The sequence below is a fragment of the Podarcis melisellensis genome, assembly GCF_964234715.1.
Source record: "Podarcis melisellensis genome assembly, chromosome: 3".
NCBI lineage: Eukaryota > Metazoa > Chordata > Lepidosauria > Squamata > Lacertidae > Podarcis > Podarcis melisellensis.
Genome location: NC_138530.1, coordinates 31,115,854 through 31,131,220, shown reverse-complemented (window position 1 = coordinate 31,131,220; position 15,367 = coordinate 31,115,854). Strand labels below are relative to the sequence as shown.

General features: G+C 45.4%; 1 protein-coding gene across 3 annotated transcripts in view; it reads right to left on the bottom strand.

Moving 5' to 3' along the window:
- The window catches only part of DNAH14 (dynein axonemal heavy chain 14), a 138,706-nt gene that overhangs the window by 65,055 nt on the left and 58,284 nt on the right, over nucleotides 1–15,367 (bottom strand). For all 3 annotated transcript variants that reach the window (XM_081903569.1, XM_081903568.1, XM_081903567.1), the window contains exons 36-41: nucleotides 12,739–12,951; nucleotides 12,135–12,204; nucleotides 4,144–4,361; nucleotides 2,825–3,077; nucleotides 2,215–2,323; nucleotides 850–1,079 (exon numbers count right to left, since the gene is read on the bottom strand). In XM_081903569.1, coding sequence (XP_081759695.1) covers nucleotides 850–1,079; nucleotides 2,215–2,323; nucleotides 2,825–3,077; nucleotides 4,144–4,361; nucleotides 12,135–12,204; nucleotides 12,739–12,951 — 1,093 coding nt within the window. The remainder of the gene's footprint in view (nucleotides 1–849; nucleotides 1,080–2,214; nucleotides 2,324–2,824; nucleotides 3,078–4,143; nucleotides 4,362–12,134; nucleotides 12,205–12,738; nucleotides 12,952–15,367) is intronic.

Sequence of the window (15,367 nt, the reverse complement as noted above, 5' to 3'; positions counted from 1 at the left end):
TTTAGTTCTTTATTAAATTTATGGATTATTGTTCATTTTTTTACTAAAAAAAATAAATTTCTACCTCACCCTTCCTCCCAGAGAAACCCTGGGTGCCTGCCAAAGGTTCTCCAGTAGAAGGGCAAGGGAAGAAGCTGTTGCCACTTAGTGTTGACAATATTGGGCTAAATGGAACAATAGGCTGACTTGGGATACAGCTGTTTCATGTGTTCGACCACATGGCATTAATGCTAGAAGTATTCCAGCATTGTCCAGGTAGACTAGATGTTAATTGCATTACTAATAGTCGACCTCCACATATCAGACAGTGTTCTCTGCTATGGTGGCAAAGACACCTTTAGCACAGTGTATAGATGATCCATTTATACTGAATCAAAGAGCAGTAATGCACAGTAACTGTAAAGATGCATTAGCAGGAGATGATGATAATTGTTCAAATGTGAATCTTAGGCTGCACAATGGTACCTCAGGTTAAGTACTTAATTCGTTCCGGAGGTCCGTACTTAACCTGAAACTGTTCTTAACCTGTAGCACCACATTAGCTAATGGGGCCTCCTGCTGCTGCCGCACCGCCGGAGCAAAATTTCTGTTCTCATCCTGAAGCAAAGTTCTTAACCTGAAGCACTATTTCTGGGTTAGCGGAGTCTGTAACCTGAAGCGTATGTAACCCGAGGTACCACTGTAATCTCAACCATGTACTTAAATGTAAGCGGGGTTATAACTGCAGCTTCACCACAGTGGTCTTGCGCCATTTCCAATTCCACTATTCCATTAGTCTTTAAAGCTGAATTGAATAAATTTAGAATGTATTCTATCTGATTAGTATATTGTAAAAACGGAAAAGCTTACTAGCTGGTGGTTGTCTTTCAAATATCTCACGAACGAGGTAATTGAAGTCTTGGGTTACAGTCACAAGATCATCGTGGCTGGTGTATATACCAATTAGAGTCTCACCCTCATGTTCTTCCTCTCGTTTTAAAATTCCTCCAACAGCCCAGGTAAATGCAAATATATAAAGTTTCCCCAACATTAGCATCATATTATTAGGTTGCTTCTCCCAAAACCATATCTGCTCTGGCCTGAAAGTAATGAGGGGAAAAAACCCTAATAATAATAATAATAATAATAATAATAATAATAATAATAAGCACAATATTTGATTTAGTAACTAGCAATGCTCTGTGCTGCTTTGTGGAAGGTCAGGATACAAAAGTAGTATAGTTAAAACAACAATAGAAGAAAACAAATTAACTTTATAAACAACATCAACTTTATAAACATCTGGGTAAGCTTGTCTAAACAAGAATGCTTTTAGCAGTCACCAAAAAGAATACAGTGAAGGTGCCTGCTTGATAGCAATAGGCAAGGCATTCCAAAGTGTAGGTCCTGCCACATTAAACAGTTGCTGTATTTTTCGCTCTATAAGACGCACCAGACCGCAAGACGCACCTAATTTTTGGAGGAGGAAAACAAGGGGGGGAAAATGAATCTCAGAAGCCAGAACAGCAAGAGGGATCACTGCGCAGTGAAAGCAGCAATCCCTCTTGCTGTTCTGGCTTCTGTGATAGCTGCGCAGCCTGCATTTGCTCCTGTAATGGGAAAAGGGGGCTGCTCGTGCGTAAGCGTTTAAGCCCTCCAAGCTTTACCATCAGTTCCTAAACTTTCCCAGTCTGCGGAGCCATGGGTGCATGGCTACCTCAATCGCTGGCAGAATCCGTCAGTGGGCGCTTCCGGAATTTACGCCAACATAAGAGTTCTTTGACGGAAACTCTCCTTCTGGATTCTCTGCGTGACAGCTTCCTCCGCGGAGTAGGCGTCCCCAGCGGAGGTCCTGAGCCCTCCCCGCTGTTCTCACTGGAAACATCTTGGAGCCATTCCTCCGATTGAGTTTCTGCAGGAACTCTCCCTCTCCCCCTACTGGTTCCTTCCTCAGCATCCGAAGGTCTCCTAGCCTCCTTGAGCCCTTCCACCACCTGACTCTCCGATGGCAGTTCCCTGACAGCTCCATAAGACGCACACACATTTCCCCTTACTTTTTAGGAGGAAAAAGGTGAGACTTATAGAGCAAAAAATACGGTATGATGCATCATGCATAAAAATAAATTCAGTAGTTAGATCCAGTGTTTCCTATCTGTCTTTTGAGGATATAGTTTAAAAAAACAAGGATTTCATCGCATTTTGATAATCTAGCAAGTGCACACAAGGCTCACTCACCTTTTCTTCAACACAGATGGGACTATTTCGCTGTCTACATCTGATATCCTACGAGATGCTTTCATCATTGTTGGTGGCAAAGTAATTGAGCTTCGTATTTTTCTTTCGGCTTTAATATAACAAATTACATTACGCATTTGGCCCATTCAGAAAGAAGTCCAATATAAAACTATAGCTTCAAAAAAATCATAATTTCCTTGCGTTGGTGGTATAGTGGTTAGCATAGCTGCCTTCCAAAAAAATCATAATTTCCTATACAATTGATTTTACACTTTAATTACAAGAATATTTTCCACTTGGAGCCTAAACCAGCTCATCCTAAACCATTGCTGAGCTACAAATATTCACACCAAGTACTAATTGTTTTCTGTGGTGTGCAAGTTGGACGTGTCTCTAAAATTATTTGACCCATCAATGCCTCAATATTCTGGGTTGCAGGAACGAGGTTTCTCCAAATGTCTTTTATATTAAGGGCAAAGAGATATCAGTGGTCCCACAGACCACATGCTGAAAAGCAAGAATTACAGAAAGACACCCAGAACACTTTCTATTACACTTCTTACACATTTATCATATCACTAAAAATTTGACTTGTAATGCATTCACTTACGTGGTTGTAATGTATCCTTTTGCATCATTATTCGAAGAAATGAATCAAGAATTCTGCAGATATTCATTACAATCCCCATCTGATGTATAGGGAATGGTTGCATTTTCTTACGTTCATTCAGAAAGTTCATCCCCTTTTTTACACTTGAGTGAAACAAACTTGATAAGTACTCAATATCATTTTGTGCCAATACTTCAGAAAAGCCTTCTAACCATGTACTGACATATGGTTCCCATCCCAGATCAACTGGATCCTACAATAAAACAAATGAACAGATTTTCAGAATTGCTTCTACATTGCTTCTGCATATTTATGTTCTTTATGTCTAGATTCTGCTTGTGAAATATGAAACATGCACATACGTTTCCTACTATGATACAGATCAGCTATCTGTTCTATGTCTTGGGGAAAATGTGCTATACAGATTTTCTACATGGGAAGAGATGCCCATGTAGAAAGTTGCAATGTTTGAAACGGCTTCCATTAAGGATGATATCTTTGGTTGGCATTGGCAAAGGATGCTAGTTTTTAAAATGCTTACTCTTTAAGTTTTTCAACTTGTACAAGGAGAAAATGCTAACATTTTTGTACCTTTTCTTTTTCTTCTTTTTCTTTATATCACTTTATTTCTTTATAATTCAAAAGTTTTCAATAAAATATTGAAAAACAGGCAAAAAAGAGAAAAATACAAGAAAATACTAAATGAACAAAACATAAAATGTTTAATACAGAACATACATTGTTCCAGCAATTTGCTACTCAGGGCTGCATCAGACAAAGTAGTTCCATTAGCTGAATAATTTTTGTCTGCACAATTAAACTTCCTCTCCCTGGGTGCCCCCCATAGATTTAAAAGAAGCATATTATACCCAATGGGGATCCCAAGTGGGGAATCTATGATCTTGAGAGAAATCAAGGCAATTATTTAACCAGGGCATTAAAAGAAATAGCAGGTCTATTGTGTTATCGTCCCCCTGATCAAAATGCTCAGGGAAATATTGAGATGAAGAATGAAATTAAGGAAGTATCCAAAATACATGTTATAATAATAGGGGAATTCAACTACCCACCCATAGATTGGCTACATATGTGTTACAGTCATGACAAAGAGGTAAAATTTTTCGATACTAAATGATGGTAGCCTAGAATAATTCGTGCACTTCCAGTCTGCAAATGGTGCCATGAGCAGTGACTACCCCTCCTGTCTCTGCTAATTGCCTTCAGGACAACTTCACTTATTTCACTTTCCATCTTTGCTGAGAACGTTAAAAGAAAGCATGAAATATCATATGAGTAAAAACGTTATTTAAGAAACCTACCACGTAAACCATAGCACATCTACTAACAGTAGCAGGGCTGGCCTGAGAGAGGCTGTCCACTTCAAATATCATTCTGATTGCTGGTGATAAGTAGATTCTTTCACTATTAGGAAGGCATAGCACTCTGGAGTCATCTAGCACAGAATTTAAATTTTCTATCCAAACTGGGTCTACTGGCCCATCCAAGATAATCCATTGCCAGTCATTAATACTTTCACCTACAAAAGAATAAACAAATAAGAACGTCAGAATTTGCTAGTAACATTTATAAGCAACAAGAATTAAAAAATAAAGCTAAAATCTTTGAAAATGATCGTGTTATTTTAGGAAGATATATCTTAAACCTCCTAATAATTTTTCTTTGTGCTGAATATCAAACTGGAGGAGAGAAAAAAATCTTATATACCAGTTTTTATTATTTTATCATATACTGTATTACTTTCTCTTTTTTTCACCCAAATGCTTATTAACCTGATTGCCTTGGAGGACATTTTGCATATAGGATGATGTCCTTCCTCTGGATGTGACAGGCAGGGTCTTGAAGCTTTGCCTCCTTCTCCAGAGGAAGGGGTCATCCTACCCTCCAGATCTTCCCTGCCTCAGTCAGGATAGGTCGGGTCTTTCCCCATCTCCGGTGAAAAAAAATCTTAGCTACATGGTTAATGAGACTGTGAGTTTGATAATGGTTAATGAGCATAGCTGTCAACTTTTCCCTTTTCTTGAGAGGAATCTGTCAGGGAACTGACATCTAAAGCGCCGCAGGTGCAAAGGCTCCCTGAGGTTGAGAGAGCAGTAGCAGCGGAAGAGGGAACCAGTAGAGGGCGAGCAAGAACTCCAAGGGAAAGTGAGTCGGAGGGATGGCTCAGAGACGCTTCAAGTGAAACCAGTGGGGAGGTCTCAGGACCTCCTATAGGGACACCCACACCTCGACGGAAACTGTCACGCCGAGAGGCCAGACGACGTGTTTCCGTTAAGGAGCTTTTATGTTGGAAACGTTTCCGAAAGCAGCCACTTTCGGATTCTACTAGTGATTGACGCAGCCATGCTGGAGGGGCTCCGCCACAGGCAGAGGTTTGAAAACCTGATCAAACTCTGAGGGACTTGCATTTTACGCACAAGCAGCTCATCGTCCCATCACAGCAATCCGAAAGTCACCGAAAGCCAGCTTGTGCAGAGAGAAGCATCATGAGCAACCCAGCCGGAACCGGGGGTGCAGGAGCAGCTGGAGGGGGTCCAAGCCTGGAAGAAAGGTACAGAGCGTTGGAGATCCAGTTGGCGCTGCAAACGGCGAGGCTTGAGGAGAGGAGGGCTCAGGATGCAGAAAAGGGAAAGGAGAAAACCACCCCGCTCGCCAGAAAGGTACCAGGATTGGTGCAGAAATTCGGGGGGGATCCCAGGAACTATCATGCCTTTAGAACAGAGATGCAATACGCTCTAAACTTGCAGTTTGATGACTTCCCCGACGAGGAATCGCGAGTGGCGTATGTGATTGGCCATCTCGAATCCGGGGCGAAAGATTGGGTTAGACCCCTGATGGCAGCGAATAATGAGATCTTAAAGGACACGAGGAAGTTTTTTCGTGCCATGGACCTGATGTTTTCCAGCGATATTGCGCAGGGGGTGGTGCGAAGGCAGTTAATGGCTTGCCAGCAAGGAAGCAGATCTGTCCGTGAGTACTGGACTGAATTTACTATGCTGATTCATAAATTGGGGTGGGACCTATCGGCGGAGCCCATCCAAATGCTTTTCGAAGAGGGGCTTTCTTCAACCGTCAAAGATGAGCTTTCCCGGGGGCCCAGGGCGGAGTCTATGGACCAATTAACCAAATCTGCGCTGGCCATAGGAGCGCGCCAGGAGGCGAGGGCTTTGGAAAGGCGGGAAGGGAAAGGAGACCGTTGGAGGGAGTTCCGCATTCCAGACATTCCAGAGCCATCTTTCCCGCCGGCAGAGCCGATGGAAGTTGGAACAGCGCGGGCGCGCGCAGGTTCAAATCCCAGTGAAGGGCGGAAGAAGGAGGGAAAGAGCGCCAAGAGATGTTATCTCTGCCAACAGCCAGGGCACTTTGCCAGAGTCTGCCCACAAAGAAAGGAATGGCAAGGGATGGCAGGAGCTGTTGGGGGAAAGGAAGAGGAAAGCAAGGAGCAAGTAAAAGCCAACGCCTGGCTGCCACCGTCGGGGCACAGCAGCCAGGCCAAAGAGCAATGAAAGTGCCCATGCCAGAACCTCCCAGACCTGCTTTAGTGATAGAGGTGTTACTAGAACTGCCAAACGGACACCCACTAAAGGTCAAGGCGCTTTTGGATTCAGGCAGCTCCTGTAATTTCATGAGTAAGGAGTTTGCAGCTGAGCACCAGATACAGACCATCCCTTTAAGTAACCCCTTGCAGGTGACTACGATTGACGGCAGAGAGCTGTTGGGGGGAGAAGTTAGCCAACAGACTGTCCCGATGATAATGAGAGTGGCAAGGCACACCGAACAGATAGCGTTTAATGTGGCCATCCTGGGAGGAGCGCCCATCATTTTGGGGATGAGCTGGCTGGCGCTACACGATCCGCTAGTGGGCTGGCATCAGAGGGTGGTCTCCTTTGGGTCAGCGCATTGCCTAGAGCACTGCAAGGAGGGGAAGGTCTCGGGAGGAGACAGAGTCACCCTAGCGGGGATGGAAGTGATGGGCAAAGGGAAGGTGCCCCCACAATACGCAGATCTGAGCAACGTATTCAGCGAAAGGGAAGCAGACAAACTGCCACCGCATAGACCCTTTGACTGTCAAATCAACCTACTCCCAGGGGCTCAACTCCCAGTAGGCAAGCTGTACGCCATGTCAGACAGGGAGATGCAGGAGCTGAGGGAGTTCATTGACAAAAACTTGAAGCGAGGTTTCATCAGAGAGTCCCGAGCGGTGGGGGGCAGCCCAGTGTTTTTTGTGGACAAAAAGAACACAGACAAACCGAGACTGGTGTGTGACTTTAGGGCCCTCAATGCAGTGTCGGAGCCCCTGGCTTTCCCTATGCCCCGAATTGACGACATTTTGACCAGAGTAAGGAAGGGAAAGATTTTTACAAAACTGGACCTGCGGGGGGCGTACAATCTGATACGCATAAGGAAGGGAGATGAATGGAAGACCACCATGTTTACCCCTTTGGGAGCCTTTGAATACCTCGTTATGCCCTTCGGTCTACAAGGGGGCTCCGCCTGTTTTCAAGCTTTTATAAACCACGTTCTGGGACCTTTGCTCTACAAGAACTGTGTGGCCTTTTTAGACGACGTGTTGGTGTATTCGGAAGATGAGGAACAGCATGTGAGGGACGTTCGAGAAGTGTTGGGCAGGCTGCAAGCCAACCAGCTGTGGGTGAAACTGGAGAAGTGCCAGTTTCATACCAAGGAGGTGGAATTCCTGGGGTACCGCTTGTCAGACAAGGGATTGGCCATGGATCCAGGCAAGGTTCAAGCGGTACTGGAATGGAAGACACCGAAGACCAAGAAGGACGTGCAAAGATTCTTGGGGTTTGGGAACTTTTATCGGAAGTTCATCAAGAACTTTGCCCACTTGACGGCGCCCATCACCGACTGCCTCAGCAGCAAGAAGAAATTTGTTTGGACGGTGGAGGCGGATCGAGCCTTTGAAGAACTGAAAAGGGCTTTCGCCTCGGAAGAACAACTTCTGCATGTGGATTTACAAAAACCCATGAGAGTGGAAACAGATGCATCCGACCGGGCTATAGGGGCGGTCCTTCTTCAACCGGGGAGGAGTGCGTCGGAGTGGAGACCGTGTGCATTCTTCTCGCGGAAACTGAATAAGTCCGAGAGGAATTACACGGTGTATGACAGGGAACTACTTGCCATTCACGAAGCATTCCGGAGGTGGAGACATTTATTAATTGGGGCACAACACAAGGTGCAAGTGTGCACCGACCACAAAAATTTAGAGTATTGGAGAACAGCTCGAGTGCTCAACCAACGACAAGTGAGATGGGCACAGGAATTCTCCAAATTTAACTTTGAGATTTGTTATGTGCCAGGCCCAGAAAACGTCAGGGCGGATGCGCTCTCACGCAAACCAGAATATTGGGAAGGGGAGGAGGTGATCGAAGAGAGACATGTCATCCCGGAGGACCGCTGGGTGTGTGGGGCGGCGCTGGTGGGGCAACGGGAACTGGTGGAGGAAACGGAAAATGATGAATATGCCCAGGATAAGCTCAGAGGTCTCAGGGGGGAGGGCGAGAGCCCCGGAGGTTTTGAGGAAAGAAATGGGGCATTGTATTACAAAGGGGCACTGTATATACCCGAAGGTGAATTGAGGGGGAGAGTACTCAAGCAGTTGCATGATAGCCCCACGGCGGGACATTTTGGGCAACACAAAACCATGTGGTTGGTTACCAGGGAATTTTGGTGGCCTAAGGTGAGGGAAGATGTAAGGGAGTATGTAAGAGGGTGTGACCAATGTCAGCGAGCCAAAGGGGAAAGAAGGGCGCCGGCAGGGTTATTAGAACCTTTACCCACACCAGAACGGCCTTGGGAAGCGATATCAATAGATTTTATGACGGATCTGCCAAGGTCCAAGGGGAAAACAGCCATCATGGTAGTAGTAGACCTGTTAACTAAGATGTGCCATTTTGTAGCATGCTCACATGCAGTCACAGCGGAAGAAACGGCGAAGTTGTTTGTGGAACATATCTTTAGGTTGCACGGGGCTCCCTCGAGGGTGATCTCAGATCGAGGCAAACAATTTACTTCCAGGTTCTGGAGGAAGCTCATGAGCTTGCTACACGTGGAAGTTAATTTTTCAACTGCCCGGCACCCTGAAACCAACGGGCAGGCGGAAAGGGCAAATGGCATTCTTCAACAATATCTTAGGTGTTATGTCAATGACAGAGAGAACGATTGGGTCGAAAAGTTGGCGTTGGCAGAATTTGCCTACAATAATGCGGAGAATGTGTCCACAGGGATGAGTCCCTTTTTGGCTAATTACGGGTGTCACCCCAGGGCATTTCCAGGGGAAGGAGGGGAGAGATGGAGCGTTCCAGCGGCTGAACATTTTGTAGAAGAGATGGAAGCCATCCATCAGCAGCTACAGCTCAACTTAGAAAGGGCCAAGGCACAATATAAGAAGCAGGCAGACAAGAACAGAAGGGAAGGTGAAACCATAAGGGTGGGGGATCAAGTGTGGTTGTCAACCCAAGGGTTGCCGTTCAAAGGGGGTTGTAAGAAACTGAGGCCCAGAAGATTGGGACCCTTTGAGGTGATTCAGCAGGTCAACCCGGTAGCTTTCAAACTCCGATTACCCAACCACATGAAATTGCACCCAGTGTTCCACAGGTCGTTACTGTCACCATACAGGGGGGGACGTGAAGGGGAGCACGTCAGGGGACCAGCCTTGGAAGAGAGGGAACGCCGCAACCATGTAGCGGAAATCCTCGATTCCAGGTGGAAGGGTAATCAGGTGGAGTATTTGGTGGCGTGGGAAGGGGAACCGGAGTCAGAAAACACCTGGGTAAGTGCAGAGGAAGTCAATGACGAGGTTTTAACAGAAACGTTCCACCAAAGGTTCCCGAGGAAACCTCAGCCTATAGCAAGGTTTAGGAGGGAGTATTTCGGCACCACCGATGAGGAAGAGGAAATGGAAGGGTTCGCGGAGTCGGAGTTGGAAGATGGAGTGGACTCTGATGACGAAGAGTACCTAGAGAGTAGGAACAGCAACAAGTGGAAGGAAGTGTTCGCGACGTCGGAAGATGAGGGAGGTTCTTTCAGGGGTTTTACCTCCTCACCGCCAGTAGGAGAGGAGACGGGAGGGGGTGAAGGGGGCCCTGGAGGGGAGGTGGATGTCAGGGAACTGACATCTAAAGCGCCGCAGGTGCAAAGGCTCCCTGAGGTTGAGAGAGCAGTAGCAGCGGAAGAGGGAACCAGTAGAGGGCGAGCAAGAACTCCAAGGGAAAGTGAGTCGGAGGGATGGCTCAGAGACGCTTCAAGTGAAACCAGTGGGGAGGTCTCAGGACCTCCTATAGGGACACCCACACCTCGACGGAAACTGTCACGCCGAGAGGCCAGACGACGTGTTTCCGTTAAGGAGCTTTTATGTTGGAAACGTTTCCGAAAGCAGCCACTTTCGGATTCTACTAGTGATTGACGCAGCCATGCTGGAGGGGCTCCGTCACAGGCAGAGGTTTGAAAACCTGATCAAACTCTGAGGGACTTGCATTTTACGCACAAGCAGCTCATCGTCCCATCACAGAATCCTATTCGGAATAAGGGAATTTCCCTTAAAAAAGGAAATGTTGACAGCTATGTTAATGAGACTGTGAGTGTTGCTGGTTTTTATTTGTTAGTTTCCTAGTATACCTCTTTCTCTTAAAATGGGGTGTGCCCCCAGGTGTCAATGTTTTCTGTGTGCCCTGTCGTTTCCTCTGCTTAAATTTTCTTCAGGATGAGGACGTATGAGGGAATTCAAGGAAAGCAATTGTTCCCGTGCTTCCCCCTTTTTATTTTGGTCCCTGGAGGGGGTAGAGGTAAGAGAAGGATGGGTGGACATTGTACAGCGGTCAGCCATTTTTTCTTAGGTCCTCCACATTATCTGGAGGCAGCAACGTCACACAAACCAGATCAAGTGAGACTGTTGCTTCTATTATACCAGACTCTCAAAGTGTCCCTACTTTCCAGGGACAGTCTCAGATTTACAGAAGCTGTCCCAGTTTCTGCTTTGATCCCAGAATGTCTTGCTTCTCCTAAGGCGTCCCTATTTTCATCACAGAAATGTTGGAGGGTATGTTATACCCTGTGAGGTGTGTGTGTGAATGTCATTTGCCGCTGATGGCAGGTGTCATGGTACCCTTTTAGAGCATAGTACCCCTTAGAGCAACACAATGAATCCCCCCCCCCAATTAAAACAAGCTGTGAGGGAAGCTAGGCCTCAGTTGTGCCTACAGGAGTCTCTTCTTTCGGTGGTTCTTGTCCAGGGACCGAGGAGAGGTTGCTGTTTGGCAGGAACACTATTTTTCTTTCTCAGTAATTCATTGGGGCAGGCAGTCCATGGGGAGCTTGTTTGATAGTTTTCTCCTCCCCTCTTTATTAGCGGTGACTCTATGTTCCCTTTCTTAATTGCACACACACTATAATTATTATCTTCTACTTTTTCTTTTTTCTTTTAAAGGGACGCAGGTGGCGCTGTGGGTTAAACCACAGAGCCTAGGACTTGCCAATCAGAAGGTCGGCGGTGTGAATCCCCGTGACGAGGTGAGCTCCTGTTGCACAGTCCCTGCTCCTGCCAACCTAGCAGTTTGAAAGCACGCCGGTGCAAGTAGATAAATAGGTACTGCTCCGGTGGGAAGGTAAACGGCATTTCCGTGCACTGCTCTGGATCGCCAGAAGCGGCTTAGTCATGCTGGCCATATGACCCAGAAGCTGTACGCCAGCTCCCTCGGCCAGTAAAGTGAGATGAGCGCCGCAACCCCAGAGTCAGTCACGACTGGACCTAATGGGCAGGGGTCCCTTTACCTTTACTATTATTTTTATTTATTGAATTTGTATACCACCCTTCATCCAAAGATCTCAGGGCAGTTTACAGCAAAAAATACAAAACAGCTGTTTCTATAATAGCCAGCTGAAACAATTCAGGTGCAGGAGGTGCCTGCCCTGCTTCCTATCCCCCCCCCCCCGTGAGGCAGACTGATGGAATAGCTGCCCTCAGATGACAGCTAAGGGAGAGGAGGCCTGGTGCGGTTGGCCGTCTAGCTTTACATGCGAGGGATTTCATACTGCATGCTAGATGCTTGTATACAATACAGTAACGAAGCAGCGAGAAATAAATATTTTGAAATCAATAGACTTATGAATAATATTATGAACAAAAGATTCAAACATGGCTCAGGGCAGTTTTCAGTAGGACTGTGGAAGTAATAATTACTCAAATATCAAGATGCTGCATAATTTGGACCCATCACTGTGGAAAGAGAGAAGAACTGTCTGTCATACTTATCATTACAGTACTTATACTGACAGTGAATATTTTCTCTTGACTGCAGTGCTTCATTTTTTAGGGATGCATCAGCAAGATTCACTGTATTCAGCTAGAAAAATAGAAATAAAATTAATTACACTGCAGATCAGTTGATAAAGGAAGTTAGGCAAGTTAAATACAGGATTAGAAAGCTTTCTTCCTAAAGAATTGGGGTAGCAAGAAACTTTTTTAATTACAAAAACAAAAAGCCTTCGGTGCCATGTTTCTGGGAGGGTCCATGACTACCAAAGGCAGTTTCAACCTGAGATATACATTCAGTCTCTTAAACCTCAGCCAAATCACAATTAAACATAGAAAGTTGACTCCAGAGTTTCCATGAGTTTTCAAATGTTCTCTTGGATGATGGTGGAGATTATGATAGGGGTTACAGGGGGAAAGTGCAAAAGTGTGAAGAAGTGTGCACGCACGCAAAAGCTTATACCAAGAACAAACTTAGTTGGTCTCTAAGGAGCTACTGGACAATTTTTTTATTTTTTATATATTTTGACTGCGTCAGACCAACACGGCTACCTACCTGAAACAAAAGTTCAAGTAAAGCAATAAAACAGTGACATAATTAGAGTTACTAAAATGCTAAACTCACAGTGTACAAGTCCTGCATTTCTGATCTTGTAGTGCTTATGTCTTTCTTTTTAGGTTTTTTTGTTGAAAGTTTAGCAAACGCTCGAACTGCTGATGATAACAGACCATCTGACCACTCCATTGTATTAGGATTTGTCTGCCCAAAAAGTTCACCAAGACTAACACACTTTGGGTTTATAACAAAGGTGTCTACCTTGCCTTTCTTTGGAGAATTCTAAGGAAAGAAAAACAGACATTTCCTTACCATAAATATCCTGTTTTGGGGATGACATTCAAAAACTCTTTAGAGTTACTCCTCTCCACCAGGAGGAGACAGGGCTGGCTTGCTATTTGATAATAATAATAATAATAATAATAATAATAATAATAATAATAATTTATTATTTATACCCCGCCCATCTGGCTGGGCCTCCCCAGCCACTCTGGGCGGCTTCCATAAAAACCAAAAATACAGTAAAATATCACATGTTAAAAACTTCCCTGAACGGGGCTGCCTTAAGATGTCTTCTGAATGTCAGGTAGTTGTTTATCGCTTTGACATCTGCTGGCAGGGCGTTCCACAGGGTGGGCGCCACTACCGAGAAGGCCCTCTGCCTGGTTCCCTGTAGCTTTGCTACAGGGAACCGCCAGAAGGCCCTCGGCGTTGGACCTCAGCGTCCGGGCAGAATGATGGGGGTGGAGACGCTCCTTCAGGTATACTGGACCGAGGCCGTTTAGGGCTTTAAAGGTCAGCACAAACACTTTGAATTGTGCTCGGAAACATACTGGGAGCCAATGTAGGTCTTTCAAGACCGGTGTTATATGGTCTCGGCAGCCGCTCCCAGTCACCAGTCTAGCTGCCGCATTCTGCATTAGTTGTAGTTTCCGAGTGACCTTCAAAGGTAGCCCCACGTAGAGTGCATTGCAGTAGTCCAAGCGGGAGATAACCAGAGCATGCACCACTCTGGCGAGACAGTCCGCAGGCAGATAGGGTCTCAGCCTACGTACCAGATGGAGCTGGTAAACAGCTGCCCTGGACACAGATTTGACCTGTGCCTCCATGGACAGCTGTGAGTCCAAAATGACTCCCAGGCTGCGCACCTGGTCCTTCAGGGGCACAGTTACCCCATTCAGGACCAGGGAATCCTCCACACCTGCCTGCTTCCTGTCCCCCAGAAACAGTACTTCTGTCTTGTCAGGATTCAACCTCAATCTGTTAGCCGCCATCCATCCTCCAACCGCCTCCAGACACTGACACAGGACCTTCACTGCCCTCACTGGTTCTGATTTAAAAGAGAGGTAGAGCTGGGTATCATCCGCATACTAATGAACACCCTCCTGATGATCTCTCCCAGCGGCTGCATGTAAATGTTGAAAAGCATGGGGGAGAGGACAGAACCCTGAGGCACCCCACAAGTGAGAGCCCAGAAACTTCCTCCAGAATATAGATAACTATTGAACAGCCAACCAGCATAAATGGACAGTTTTTCTGACAATCAGTTGTCAAAGCAAAGTTAGAGGTGGGCACCACTCAATAAATTTGTTTTCTTGATTATTATGTATTACATTTCTCTCATAGGGAAGTGTGACAATGTATTTTCCTTTCATTCCTGATACCTTGAACGCTCTTATGGTGAATTATGCAAAGACAGGATGTTTGCAACAGGACGTTTGTAAAATGTTTTTATTTCATTTTGCAATACAGGTGGTGACTATTTTAGGCACGTCCAACTGATGTGCAATCTCCGACATACAGGTCCTTTTGGACCTGAAAGAGGGCAGAATGGGGGCAGGGCGGCATGTAACAGGACGGAATGGGGCACCCTTATATGTGCTCCACTGACACAAGCATCGGCTGGGAACAGAACCTTGCTTTCTTCTGCCCTAGAGGGTAGGACTAGAATCAATGGATTCAAGTTACAAGAAAGGAGATTCTGACTAGACATTGGGAAGAACTTTCTCATAGTAAGAGCTGTTTGACCATGGAATGGTCTCCCTCGGGAAGCGGTGGACTCTTCTTCCTTGGAGGTTTTTAAGCAGAGGTTGGATGGCCATCTGTCATGGATGCTTTAGTGGAGTTTCCTGCATTGCAGGAGGTTGGACTAGATGACCCTTGGGACCCCTTCCAACTCTACAATTGTATGATTCTATAAGATGGTATATTTTAATCATTGCATACAATCACTGCTTTACTGATATTATTTTACACTTTATGTTGCTTTCCATATAACAAATACTTGCATATACTGATCCTTATATTTCTTCCATCTCCAAGATTAATTTAGGTATAATGTGCTGTTGCTCTCTTCCATATCATTATACTTAAATCTTTTATAAACTAAAATGTGCTTACTTTATTAGCCTCAGATCATATTTAGCCACCACCTTTTAATTCAATATGCTAAAAGGAGAGCAGGGATAGATGTGAGTGCACTTCACACTTCCTGCCCAGTTTCCTGCCCAGTTTTGCATGGTGGCTGCCAACCTGACTTTACACATGATTTTGGTGCCCTCTTAAATCAGGCCAAGTGCCATGCATGCCCAACTCTAGTTTTGGGATTGTTCTCTTAGTTTGCCAATATTTCAGATCCAACATTAAAGCATATTAGAAATTAGGCATAATAGCACGTGAATAACATACTAAAGAAACA